The sequence below is a fragment of the Phyllostomus discolor genome, chromosome 9 (genome assembly GCF_004126475.2).
Source record: "Phyllostomus discolor isolate MPI-MPIP mPhyDis1 chromosome 9, mPhyDis1.pri.v3, whole genome shotgun sequence".
Taxonomy (NCBI): Eukaryota; Metazoa; Chordata; class Mammalia; order Chiroptera; family Phyllostomidae; genus Phyllostomus; species Phyllostomus discolor.
In genome coordinates, this window is record NC_040911.2 from 65089789 (window position 1) to 65104660 (window position 14872).

At 38.9% G+C, this 14872-nt stretch overlaps 1 protein-coding gene across 1 annotated transcript in view; it reads right to left on the reverse strand.

The window, feature by feature from the left end:
* CFAP61 (cilia and flagella associated protein 61) overlaps positions 1-14872 on the reverse strand; it is a 382310-nt gene that overhangs the window by 245975 nt on the left and 121463 nt on the right. The window contains 1 exon segment of the mRNA XM_036009477.1: positions 8094-8253. Coding sequence (XP_035865370.1) covers positions 8094-8253 — 160 coding nt within the window.

A 14872-nucleotide genomic window follows, 5' to 3' on the forward strand; every position in this document is an offset into this window, starting at 1 on the left:
AAAACAAACAACAAACAACAAAAAAAAACCCCTAACAATTGGGTCCTAGCTTGATATGGCTCAGATGGTTGAAGCATTGTCTCATAACTGAAAGTTGTTGGACTTCAATCCTGGTCAGGGCACATATGTAGGCTGCAGGTTCAATTGTGGTTCAGTGCAGTCATGAATGACCCCCCAGTCCAGATGCATTCTATCTCCAGTCCCAGTGTGGATACCTGGTCTGGATGCATGTGGAAGCAATTGATCAATGCTTTTCTCTCACATCAATGTTGCTCTCTCTCCCTTTAAAAAATCAAATGAAAAAAATGCCCTCAGTTAAGGATAAAAAAAATTAAATATGGAACCACCTTTCTACTTTTGGGAATTTATTCAAAGAAACCCAAAACACCAATATGAAAGAACATAGCACCCCTGTATTCACTGCCGCATTATTTACAGTAGTCAAGATTTGGAAGCAGCTGGAATGTCCATTAGTAGATGAGTAGATAAAACAGTTATGGGAGGTTTACACAATGGAATACTACTCAGGCATGAAAAAGAAGAAAATTTTACCCTTTGTGGCAGCATGGATAGTCCTGGAGAAAATTATGCTAAGGGAAGTAAGCCAATCAGAGAAAAACAAACACCATATGATTTCACTCATATGTGGAATCCAATGAACAAAGTGAACTAACCAGCAAAGCAGAGACTGACTCATAGATAGATAGCAGGCTGATAGCTCTGGGTAGAAGGCATTTGGGGGTTGAGGGATTGAGTGAAAAAGAAAAAAGACTCACGGACACAGACAACAGTGTGGTTATTGTGGTGGGTGAGGAGGGTGGGTATAGATGGAAGAGAGAATAAGATGAATAAATGGTAATGGAAAAAAATACAATAAAATGGCACCGTTATAGTAAAAAAAAAAATGCTGTCTTATATGTGAGCCCTAATGCAAAAAGACTTTATCTAGGCTGGAATGGGAGTAAAAGGGAGAAAACTGTACTTGAACAATGATTAAAAGGAAAAAAAAAAGAAGACTTTATCTGCACTAGGAGGAGATTAGGAAATGGGACAGGGACAGAGGAAAGACCACATGAAGACACTGGGAGAAGCAGCAACCTAGAAGCCACAGAGAGTCCTCAGAAGAAATCAACCCTGTCAACAACCTGATCTCTGACTTCAGCCCTCAGAACTATGAGAAAATAAATATCCATTGTTTAAGTTCCCCAGTCTGTGGTACTCTGTTATGGCAGCCCAAACAACCTTATACAGAGCCCTAATGGGTCACTGGTTAAATAACTGTAGAACATACTGCACATTAAAATAGATGTCCTGAGATAAATAATGAAAATATTTTGGCAGAAACACTGCTATTCTCTGTAGACGGGTGTTTCATCCACACTTGGAATCCATGTTAAAAGAAGAATAAGGTAAAATAGAAGGCAAGTAGGCATGAAGACAGGCTAAAAGACTTGTCTTTTATTTTATTGATAAACAATAAGTAAGACTTGATTTAGCCATTGTTTCTTAGATTTGGCACATGCAGAGTGGTTCCAGATGTTTCCTTCCCATACGAAGGAGAGAATCTGAGGCCAGAAGCAAATGTAAGTTGAATGGAAAGAAACTTAAGATGTAAAGAAACACTTCATAACAATAAGTGATATTTTTTTAATTTAAAAGGAAACATTGCCATGTTTTATGTGAAGATTATATGAAAATTATATTTTGAAGGGTCTTTTAAACGTATACTAAGCAGCACTTCTCCTGCATGAGTTGGCTGTAAGGGGCTACATTGGTTATTCATTTGAAAGCCCACAATTCCGTTATATAAAATTGTATTTCTCCCTACCAATGGCACATTAAGTTCCACAGAGATTCTGTATGGTAAGCCCCAGGTATATAATGAGATTCACAGATCTGAATCTTGCAGGTAGGACTCATTTAAAACAGGCTTCTGCTCTCCAGGTCATACCAACCTACATGACAAACAAAAGTTTTGGTTTTTGCTTGTTTCTATTTTTTTTATTTTAACTAAAAATTGTGGCAATGCCAATAAAGCTGTAGAAACAGAGTCTGTGCCCTATTTTGCCTATGCATCATCAAGAAAATTGCTAGCTCAATTTTGTTTCCAAAGTCTTTATTGTGACAATGCAGTGAATAAAAGACACAGCTTGATTTGCAAAGACTGGGCAGGGCCAGTGGTGGGGCCTATCAGGAAAAAAACATATTGTTTTGAGCCATTCTATTGTCACTGAAGGAATATATTCATACTGCCTGGCATATGAGGTATCCTGATATGTGTTCAGAGACTCAGCATCTATTTCTTTACAAATTCTTCCAATATTCAGAGAACTTGCTACTTCTTAATTAGGTACTCCACTAAATAAAAAGATAAACTTTTGTTAGATTTTCCTTATACTAGGACAAAATCTGCATCCTCAGACATTGTTCCCACTGGTCTCAGTTTATTCCCAAGATTTAGTAATTAAAAGCCAAAATTTACAAGTGTGTGTGATGTTATATATGCAAAATGGATGACTAAAAAATTAAAACATATACAAATTAGTCAAGTAAAATGCCAATTGCATATTCATAGTTAAACTTTTTAGATTCAATGTTAACTTCTGATATGGCTGACAAGCTGAAGTCCCTAGGCTGATTGGAATGCACGTAAATAACTAAAGCAATGCCACTGTATTAGCTTAAGAATGTAGAGCTAGGACATTATTCTGCTTGGAAGGGTTGAGGCTGATGTGAAATTCCAAGATTCATAGCTGGTGGGAAAAGCCCATACCCTGAGTCAAGGATTTCAGAGGAGGCAGTTTATTTAAGAGATGATTCCAGGAAGCACCAGGAGGGTGATGAGGAATAGAGAAAGGGAAGGAAGCAGCTAATAAAGTATGTGCCATTAAGTTGCCTGTGGAAATGGGGTTCTTGCAGCATCACAAGAAAAGCACTTCCAGAATCTTGCATGAGAGAATGAGATGTAGTGGTAAGATTTATTGAAACTGGAACAAACACAAAGGACTGTCCCCAGGTGCCCAGAAACTCTCTCATCCATGGCCAGGTGGTTGAGCTCTGTCCCACTGAGGAAGAAGTCCAGCCTTGTCTTCATCAAGTCAGGAAGAGCCATCATCCAGAGGTTCTGTGCCATCATTCAGTCCATGCCAAAGCTTAGTCCAGTTTAGTCTCTGAACCTATCCAGCTAACTTAGTCTCCGTTCCTGGCTATGCTCCAGCTAGTGCTGCATTGTGGTACCCAGGCCCTCACATGGAGTCTGCTGGGAGCAGAGTCTGTTGGGTCCACGTGACTGCCACAGAGTAAGAATGCGTGAATGAACTGGCAAATAAATGCATGTCATGAAGAGAGGCTTTTGTTAAGCATTGATTATATTACCTCAGGCTTTCAAGATGACCAATCTCTTTCCCAAACCTCTACAGGCTTGAGCTGGGCTCTCCCCTTAACCAATCCAATTCCTAGATCATCCAGGGTTCTGGATGACCAGAACCCAATCCAATCCTTTTCCCAGCCTACATTCTTTCCCATTATGGTTGCCATCTTGGCTTCTACTGCACATGTCCCAAGTTCTGTTGCATTGTCTGGTTTCTACTGCTCATATGCCCAGCAGAAGAATTTCCCCTTTGTTATTTATTCCTCCACCCCTCCATAATCAGGGTGAATAGACCAGTTGTACCTCAGGGAGATTGGAAAGCCAGTCCTTCCTCCCTAAACAGAAAGACGGAAGAGTGTTAATCCTGTTGGCAGAGCAGCTACCCCTGGGGTGTGTCAAACTGCAGTTTCCAACCTAATTAAGCTTAGCCAGTTTTGCTCCCTTCTCTTTTATTAATATTTAGCTATCTACACAGGCAATTATACAGATTACCACTGTGGACAGCTGGAACTTAATTCTACAGAAGAACTCTGGGAAGCAGCAGAAAACTAATGTTTCCCAGTAACCCTGCCTGAAGGGTGAGGGAGCTGGTGTTTATACGCTGACTGCTATGAGTTGTGTATAAATGTTTTCACAGAGGGTGGGGAAAAAACTAGAACAGCAGTGTCTTGGTGAGGGTTCCCTGAGAAGCAGGAGTGCAGTCAAGAACTTGAGTTCAACCATTTATTTGGGAAATGATAAAGAACATAGCAGTAAGGGAGCAGTGATGTGAGACAGGGAAACAAAGACTGTTCCTGGAGTGTTAACTTCCTGGTACTTCTGGCCTGTCTCTAGCATAGGGCAGATCCTGCAAACACAGAGGTGAAGATTCTAGCAGAAGGAATTTGCTCAGAGCACACACACACAAAACAGTCTTAAGTCAGGATAGAAAGAAGTTAGGGATAACTCCCAATAAGTGGAGTGAAGAAATAGGAACAAACTTCACAGGCCAGTAAACTACTAGGTCCTCTCATCAGGGCCCCCACCTCCATGCACTATCAAAGGAAACAGTTGTGGCAGGAAACCCCTGTGATGGTCACAGAAGTCAAAAACAACAAGAACTAGTTAAAACTAGATCATTCTAAGATGGAAGAAAAATTAACCAGAGGCCAACCTGAAAGCTCATTATACCATCACTGTAATGAAAAGTAACACCACAAGTTAAGGGGAGTCCCAAGGAAGCAAACACCATGACACTTTCAGAAGAATGGATCATATTAGGAATAAGATCCCCTCCCGAAGGCAGAGAGAGTATTTGGCACCACAAAATTCAAAAACCGGGATCACATAAACTGCCAGGAATTGACTGTGTGCACAACTGATTCTCGAGTTGGCCTGTGTTCACTTGAAAACAAACTCTCACTTCTTTCAAAACAGTGCTTGTTCCCTGTCATCTCTGTGTTTGCCTGAATAAAACTTGCTTTCATTCTTCCTCCAAATTTCTCGAAACCTTTCCTGCATGAGTCAAGAGCCTGGAGGTCACCTCACACGTGAAAGGTCCTAGACTATGCCAGGACAGGGACAGCCCCCAGCATGGAACCAGTTTAATGATGGTCTCAGGGATATGGGCATGCCACTGAGAACTCATTAAAGTGGTAACTCAAATAACTTGTTGAAGTGAAAAAACTAATCATGTATCTAGTGTAGCAGAATCCCCACTGGAGTTTTCAGTCAAAGCCATCCAAGATAAAGTCACCTTGCCAAGCAGAGAGGGATGGGTCTGGTTGTTGGGTCAGCTCCTGATGAGCTTTAAATTTTGAATGAGCTTGAGCAGGTGTTACAATATCACCTATCCTAGCTCTCCTACATCAAGCTTTGGGAACAAAATGAGATAATATACATGAAAATCCTTTGAAAAGTAGAAAGCAATAAACAAAATACAAAGTATAAGGCACAATTGTGTGTGCCCATCTGAAACAAGAATTTTAGTTCATATTTTAGAGAAATTATATTTCCTTTAACTTGAGGCTTTCATCTAAAAAAAGAAAAGTAGATCATAGCACATTTAGAATCTTCTCTGGAGCCTCATTCTTTGTTGTTGATAAGAAGATGACAGCAAAATGTGTCGATGACTCTTTTCTTAGATATAATAAGCTCTTGATTATTTGTGAATCCATCCCTGAGTTATTTGGTAGTCTACAATAGTACTCCCTGGTAAAAATGCCTTAATCATCTTTGTATCAGAGAACGTAAAGCTGGATTTTCAAAAATAAACAAGGCATGGAAGATAACACAAGTTTTCCTATTTCCTTTACTTACCATCCTATCTGAGATAACTGATTTTAAGTAAAAATATTAAGGGCTGTAGAGAGATATAGGACTTCTTTCAGCTTCCATATCTCTGTGTGCATTCACTAAACAGGGATATACTAGATTATGTGTGTTTTTAAGTCTCAATTTTAAATTCTTTTCTCCCCATAAAGTTTGTAAAATAGGATTTTTTCATTCAACGTATATGGAACATGAGTAGCCTCAGAGCTACTCTGGAACACACAGGAAAAGACTATATATTTTCAACTTATTTTTAATAATAACAGTCACAAGGGGAAGATAAACCGCTTAAGTTTTTTCAGGATTTACTCTGTGCTTGGTACTGAACTAAGCATATCATATAGATTCTAACATTTAATCTTCCCAAAAACTCTTTGGCTTAAATACTACTTTTTATCTCCATTTTATACATGAAGGAGTTGAGTCATAAAACCTATTTAATGCCACCTCCACGAAGAATATTTACACATTTGAAAATGACAATGGTAACTTATGATTGAAGATTGTCTCATGCTGAAAATTTCCTTCAGTACACTCCAATATCTCTTTGCTAAGAACCATGGGCGAGTCAGCCTTCACTATCAAAAAATAATGACCTTTAATCTCTCTTTTGAGAAGAGTACAAGTACAAGGTCTGTCCAGAAAAAGTTGAGCCATTGTTAATGTGATGAGAATGGTTTGCACGACATCAATGTAACCTGGCAGCCAAGGAGAGTGGACTAGAATGTGCATGCATGATATAGTGACGACTTTACTGTACTAGTCAGTGGGGGTGGTAAATACCATTGAGTGAGCATGTGTACTGTGTAGCCATCACATTCAAAACGACTGAGCACCCAGAGCAATGAATATGCATCAAACTTTGTGTTAAGTTTGAACATTCCTCTGAGGACCCTATTTGGATGATTCAGAAGGATGTAGCTATGGGCAATTAGTGACTGGCAGCTTCATCACAACAAAGAGGCTGCTTATGCATCATGGCTTGCAGAGTTTTTTGGCAAAATATCAAATCATCCAGGTGACTCAGATACCCTACAGCCTAGATATGGTGCCCTGCAACTTCTGGCTTTTCCCAAAACTAAAATCACCTTTAAAAATGAAGAGATTTCAGACTGTCAGTGAGATTCAGGAAAATATGATGGGGTAGCTGATGGCAACTGGGAGGTCCCACGGTGCATATTTTGAAGGGGACTGAGATGCCATTGTCCTATGTACAATGTTTCTTGTATCTTCTTCAATAAATGTCTCTACTTTTCATGTTACATAGCTGGATACCATCTGGACAGACCTCATACAGTCATTAGTACAAAAAGGACACACCTCTTCGTCTATGGCTCTGCTAGTTCTGTGTAATAAGTGAACATTCATATGAACTCTGTATATCCATGCACTTGGTTTCCTGTCCAGGTGATAATGACGCTTGCCATTATTTACATTAACAAGAAATTTGCCACCACTCAATGTGTTCATTTTTCTATTTTGAACAATCTTGATATATAATCTTGCAGAAATGAGAAAGTAGAATAATTCAAAATGCCCTTATTTTAACCTAGGAAGACTCAAGTAAGTGAAAGGCCAATCACAAAGAACGATTGGTAACAAAGACGACCTACATTTATTGGGCACTAGAATAAAGCCCTTGAATGAGTAACCCCAGTGAAACTTCACAATTCCCTTAAGTGTAAGGTATTACTATTGTTTCTATCCTAAAAATGAAAACAATAACAACAACAAAAAAACAGGTTTAGATAAATGAACTAACATACCTTGCCTGCATCTGATTTAACAACCAAGACATTTAACTGCAAAGATACCCAGGGACACAATAAAACTGCATTAAATTATTGTAAAATATCAAAGTTTGAGATTATCTAATTTCAGTTGGTGAAAATCCTGATACAGACAATGTTTTAAAAATCAATTCTGTTATATTATATGACTAGAAATAAGTTAAGCAAGTTAAAAATGACTACTTGCAATAAACCAGAATGCATAATCATTTGCTAAAGATACCCTCACAGAAGCACTAACTCGTAGGATTAAAAAGGCCTACAGAACTTCTTGGGAGACTGACTTGAAAAATTTACTTATTATAATTGCACTTGCATGTGTTGTGTGTTTGTGTGTATAAAAGCCTGAAATACTACCAATTATATCATCATAAACATTCTAAAGGCAGATATCTGATCTTAGAAAACCTTAACCTGAAAGACCTCTACGTTTAACTAAACTAAAAATTTAGGCTATCTGAGCTCATAGATATGTGCATAAGGACTTGATTAAGCATGAAAACTACACCTTAAAGAGAATTTGAGAAGGAGATATAAAATTAGTCCCATCACTTAGTAACAAACACGGTTGTATATAAGGTATGGATTTAATTCCTGATATGTTCCCACGATAGCCCCTGTACCTTGACTTCCTTGAACACTTAGCTCTTGTGGTAGTTCCAAAACATCATCGGGATGTGGGACGCAGAATCCATGGAAGAGAACCAAGTCAAAGCACTCATGTAGGAGCTGCATGTTCACTCGTGAGCACACACTCATGAACCCAACAGCTACACCTTCCACCTGAAACATCCAAAATATCTCATCACTCTATCAGACCTCAAATGAATTCTCATCATGAAACTTCCATGAGCCCATAGCCCATGGGTGGTTGGTAGTTTGGCAGGCACTTCGAAATGTTTAAGGAAGGGAGCAGTACTTTTCTTTAGTAGTTCTAGTGTCCAGCACAATGCATGGCACACACAACATGCTCCAAACAATGTTTGACAAATGACCACTGTGTACAATACTAGAAATGGATATGTAACATAGGGAAGCTGTAACAGGGTGCAGCCAAGAGGGGGGGCCCAAGTAGAAATTTGAAATGGGGTCTAGAACTCAAGGTGTTCAGGAAATATTAGGATGTCTTCACCCCCACCCCACAGGTGTGGGTTGGGGGAAGAGACAAATGGAGCAGGGCCATTGACAACTGTTTTGCATAGCAACAGCTTTACAGCTAACCTCTGGTATGGTCATTTAACATATTTATAACCTTTAACTGGTTACATAGATATGCTAAATGGCTTGGGCCATGATCTGAGCCAGGGAAATGGAAGTAACTTCCCCACCAAGATGTAATTGGAGGGGCAGGTCCCCCGAGTTACAGTGCCTGCGTGGGAGCTTGAAGAGGATTGGCTCCATGACATGGGGCCACGCCTGCGCAGACTCATGATGGTAGCTCAGTAAAGCTGGAGGGATATGAGAGTGCTGGCAAGTGTAGCCAATTGTGGAAGGAGTAGGAAATGGGGCTGCAGACGAAGACTGGCATGGGGATTTAAACCGAGACGCGGCTGGGGCACTGGAGAGAGAACCACATAGCTTTGCCAGAGTGGGGACTCCCGTGGCCATTGTGCAGAGAGGACCACATGGCTGTGGCAATAGAAAGGAGAACCACGTGGCTGTGGACATGTAAAAGAGCCATCCAGCTTTAGCACAGATCCCAGCAACACAGCTGATGGTGCCAGGAACTGAGAGAGGCCTACCAGCTGAGACAGATCACTGGGAAGAACTGGGGGCTGCCTGAGCCATGGACTTCTATTTCTTTTACTGAGATATGGTACCCCACATTGGAAAGAGGGGGAAGGAAGGACTGTGTGTGTTTGTGGGTGTTTTAAGGGACTTTCGGGTTTTGATGAAGACATTAGGTCACTACTTTAAGTCTGTATAGCATTAAATAGAAAAACAACAAAGCAGCCCCGAGCAAGTAGAAGGAAGGAAATAACCAAGATCAGAGCAGAATTAAATGACATAGAGACTAAAAGCACAATTCTAAGGATCAATTAATCAAAGAGCTGGTTCTTTGAAAAGATAAACAAAATCGACAAGCCTTTAAGCAGACTCATCAAGAAAAAAAGAGAGAAGACACAAATAAACACAATCAGAAATAAAAGAGGAGAGGTTACAACAGATACCACAGAAATACAAAGGATTGTAGAAAATCACTACAAAGAACTGTATGCCAAGAAATTCGAAAACCATAGAGAAAGGGACAAATTTCTAGAAAAATACAATCTTCCAAAACTCAATAAAAAAGAAGCAGAAAGCCTGAACAACCCAATAACAGCAAAAGAAATTGAAGCAGTAATCAAAAAACTCCCAACACACAAAAGCCCTGGACCAGATGGTTTCACAGGAGAATTCTACAAAGCATTTAAGGAAGAGCTAACTCCTATCCTTCACAGACTATTCCAAAAAATCCAAAAAGATGGGAGTCTCCCAAACTCTTTTTATGAGGCCAACATCATCCTAATTCCAAAACCAGATAAAGACAAAACAAAGAAAGAAAACTACAGGCCAATATCACTGATGAACATTGACACTAAAATCCTCAACAAAATACTGGCAACCTTCATCCTACAATACATTAAAAAGATCATACACCATGACCAAGTGGGATTCATTCCGGGGATGCAAGGATGGTACAATATTTGCAAATCAGTAAATATAATACATCACATAAACAAAAGCAATGACAAAAACCACATGATCATATCAATAGATGCAGAAAAAGCATTTGATAAAGTATAGCACCCATTTATGATAAAAACACTCTGCAAAGTGGGAACAGAGGGATCATTCCTCAACACAATAAAGGCCATATATGAGAGACCTACAGCCAACATCATACTCAATGGGCAAAAATTAAAATCTTTTCCACTAAGATCAGGAACAAGACAAGGCTGTCTACTTTCACCACTTCTATTCAATATAGTACTGGAAGTTTTAGCCACAGCAATCAGACAAGAAAAAGAAATAAAAGGCATCCAAATCGGAAAGGAGGAAACAAAAACTGTCACTCTTTGCAGATGACATGATAGTATACATAGAAAATCCTATAGACTCCACAAAAAAACTGCTTGACCTAATAAACAAATCTGGCAAAACAGCGGGATACAAAGTCAATATCCAGAAATCAAAGGCATTTCTGTACAACAACAATGAAACAGCAGAAGCAGAAATCAAGAAAAAAATCCCATTTGAAATGGCAAAAAGAAAAATAAAATACCTAGGAATAAACCTAACCAAAGAGGTAAAAGACCTGTATTCAGAAAACTACATAACACTGAGGAAAGAAATCAAGGAAGACACAAACAAATGGAAACATATACTGGGTTCATGGACCGGAAGAATTAACATCATCAAAATGTCCATAGTACCCAAAGAAATTTACACATTCAATGCAATACCCATTGAAGTACCAATGGCTTATTTCACAGACATAGAACGAACACTTCAACAATTTGTATGGAACCATAAACGACCCCAAATAGCTGCTGCAATTTTGAGAAAGAAGAGTAAAGTAGGAGGGATCACAATACTTGACACTAAACTATAACACAAGGCCACTGTAATCAAAACAGCCTAGTACTGGCATAAAAACAGGAACATGGACCAATGGAACAGAACAGAGAGCCCAAAAATAAACCCAAGTCTCTATAGTCAATTAATATTTGACAAAGGAGGCAGCAACATAAAATGGAGTAAAAATAACTTCTTCAACAAATGGTGTTGGGAGAACTGGACAGCCACGTGCAAAAAAATGAAACTTGAACACCAACTTACCCCTTATACAAAAATAACTTCAAGGTAGATAAAAGACTTAAATATAATCCGTGACACCATTAAAGTCCTAGAGGAGAATGTAGGTAGGAAAATCTCAGATATTTCACGCAGAAACTTTTTTACTGACATGTCCCCTAGAGCAAGGGATGTAAAGGAAAGAATAAACAAATGGGACCTCATCAAAATAAAAAGCTTCTGCACAGCTACAGAAAACAGTATCAAAATAAAAAGAGAACCAACTGTATGGGAAAACATATTTGCCAATGATACCTCAGACAAGGGTTTAATCTCCAAAATATATAAAGAACTTACACAACTCCACTCTAAGAAGACAAGCAACCCAATTAAAAAATGGGTAAAGGATTTGAACAGACACTTCTCCAAAGAGGACATACAGAGGACACAGAGACACTTGAAAAGATGCTCAATATCACTAGCTATCAGAGAGATGCAAATTAAAACCACAATGAGATACTACTTCACACCAGTTTGAATGGCCATCATAAACAAAGCAACAAACAACAAGTATTGGAGAAGTTGTGGAGAAAAGGGAACCCTAGTGCACTGTTGGTGGGACTGCAGACTGGTACAACCACTGTGGAAAGCAGTCTGGAATTTTCTCAGAAAACTAAATATGGATCTGCTTTTTGACCCAGTAATTCCACTGCTGGGACTATATACTAAGAACACTGAAACACCAATACAAAAGAACCTTTGCACCCCGAAGTTCATAGCAGCACAATTTACAATAGCTAAGTGCTGGAAGCAACCTAGATGCCCATCAGTAAGTGAATGGATCAAAAAACTATGGTACATTTACACAATGGAATTCTATGCAGCAGAAAGAAATAAGGAGCTCCTACCCTTTGCAACAGCTTGGATGGAGCTGGAAAACATTATGCTAAGTGAAACAAGCCAGGCAGTGAAAGACAAATACCATATGATCTCACCTTTAACTGGAACCTAATCAACAGAACAAAGAAGCACGCAAAATATAAGCAAAGACACTGAAATAGGGGACAGACTGACAGTGACCAGAGGGGAGAGGAGAGGGAATTTCAGGGGAGAATGGGAAGGGTTTACAGGAACACATTTAAAGGACACATGGAGAAAAGCTAGGGGGAGGGTGGTAATGGGAGGGAAGTGGGGTGGGTTGGGTGGGTGGGCTGGAATGGAAGTAAGAGGGAGAAAACTATACTTGAATAATGATTAAAATAAAAATAAATAAATAAATAATTAAATAAATAAACATTTCCTTTCCTTTTCACGAATCTCTGTCATTGAGAGACATCTTTCCTTTGGCAACAGACATAACGAACCTGGGGGCGTTCCTTTTGGTTATAGCATATTACCCTTTGCCCCCCCTCCCACGGCTTTTGTTCTATAACAAAGCTGCCAGAGAGCCCTTGAGGGGAAACTATTTGGAACTTAACATGTGCATTTTTTGCCCAGGCAATGTTCCTGCCTGCCCCATGTTCTTTTTATTATCCCACTTCAAGCCCAGCCTTCTGTCCACTCTCCTGCCCTCTACCATGCACAGTTCACAGTAAGACCAGCCAATGTTCCAGTGACCATCTGATTGACCACTGAGTCATAGAGAGTTCACGGTTGCTCACTCTCAATTATCTTAATTCATTAATTTGATTAGATGGTCTCATGGAGAGGAGATATAAGAAAAGAGATTTGGTGAAAATGTTTGAGTAAACTCAACTCATGGGTATAATTTACAAATGCATCCATCACCTCCCAGCATCATAACAGATACCTGGTTTATACCTCTTGCAATGGTCCCTGTGATTTTTGGCCTTTGATGAGGAACACACAGGTAAGAATATGAATGTAATAGAGTGGTAAAATAAGAAATATATATTTGATCTTCATTCCTGGTCCAAGCGCAAGCTCCAAAAACACTCGCAATTTCCTAAAAGGATCATCTTTGTTTTTCATAATAGCACCTTTCAAGGATACCTAAGTTTATGCTAATAAGGTGACTCTTTGAAAATGGGGGCTAGTTGTCAGAGTAACCAAACATGTGATTTTCGGGTTGGGGCTTTCAGTCCTACCCCTGACCTCACAGGAGGGGAGAGGGGCCAGAGATCAAGTTCAATCACTAATGGCCAAGAATATAATTAATCATTAATGGAACCACCATAAAAACCCCTAAACAACTGGATTAGGGAGTTTTTGGTTTGGTGAACACACTGAGGTACTAAGAGGTGGTGCAACCAAGATGGGTATGAAAGTTCCATACCCCTTTCTCCTCTACACCTTACTCTATGTATCTTTTCCATTTGACTGTTCCTGAGTTGTATCTTTTATAATAAACAAGTAAGAGTAAGTAAAGTATTTCCCTGAGTTCTATGAGCTGTTCTAGTAAATTATTGAACCCAAGGAGGATGTTGTGGTAACCCTGATTTATAGCCAGTTAGTCAGAAGTACAGGTGACAATCTGGGACTTATGACTAGCTTCTGAAGTGGGAGTAGTCTTGTGGGCATGAGTCCGAAATGTGTGGGGTCTGTGCTAACTCCAGGTAGTGTCAGCATAGAATTGCAGGATGTTCTAGAGAGCTGAAGAATTGGTTGGTGTGGAAAAAACCCCTACAAATTTGTTGTCAGAAGTGCTGTGATTAGAGGAAACAAGTTATCTTTTAATGAGTAACTACCTAATCTGCACCTATTATTGGTACTAAAATATAAATTAACAAAATTTAATACTATCATATTCCACATTAAGAGATGACTGTGACTGAAATTCTGTATATCTCTTCAATAATTCTGCATTATATTCTTCTCTGCAAGATAAGCATTTAAAATTTTTAAAGAAAGAAAATGTATAGCTTGTTAGTTAACTAGCTTAACTAGCTTGTTAGTTAATCTTATTGTGGTAATTGTTTTGCAATATGTACATACATGAAATCATTATATTGTGCAACTTGAACTTATATAATGTTATATGTCAGTTATATCCATAAAACTGGAAAAAATAAATAAGCTTCACATACATAATTTCTGTTATTACATGGATTTTAAGCATATTCTGATTGACTAATTTGACTCTGCCAGCTCTTGTCAGAAACCAGCATTTGTCCCTCAAGTGTTGAGACTACTTTTTTGAGATAATCATTCTACTCAAAAACTAGAACTCAAACAATTATAGGGAATCCTAGTCATAAATGTCCAGCTGGGGAAAATGGTTAATACTTTAACCCAGTGATTTTCAACCAGTTTGCTGCAAAAAATTTTAAAACATGCAATACCTGAACTCTTGTATTTAGTCAGGGGCAATGATCTCTTTTCCTTAGAATGTCAAATAAAAATGACAACACCCAACATAACAATATCGGTCTGGTGTGAATGCCCTGTCTTTACCCATAAATATATAGGTCATGTAACCAAGTTGCATCTTATTGGTCACGTCAGAGAAGTTTGCAACTGACTGCTTAATTCTTGGTATCAGAAATCCTTATATACAAGTACTGGCACCTGATTTTTTAAGAAGTCACTTTAGAGCAAAAGGAGTGAGTATTTACTATTACATATTTTTGTAAATCAACCAAAATTACACCTATTTTTGGTGTAC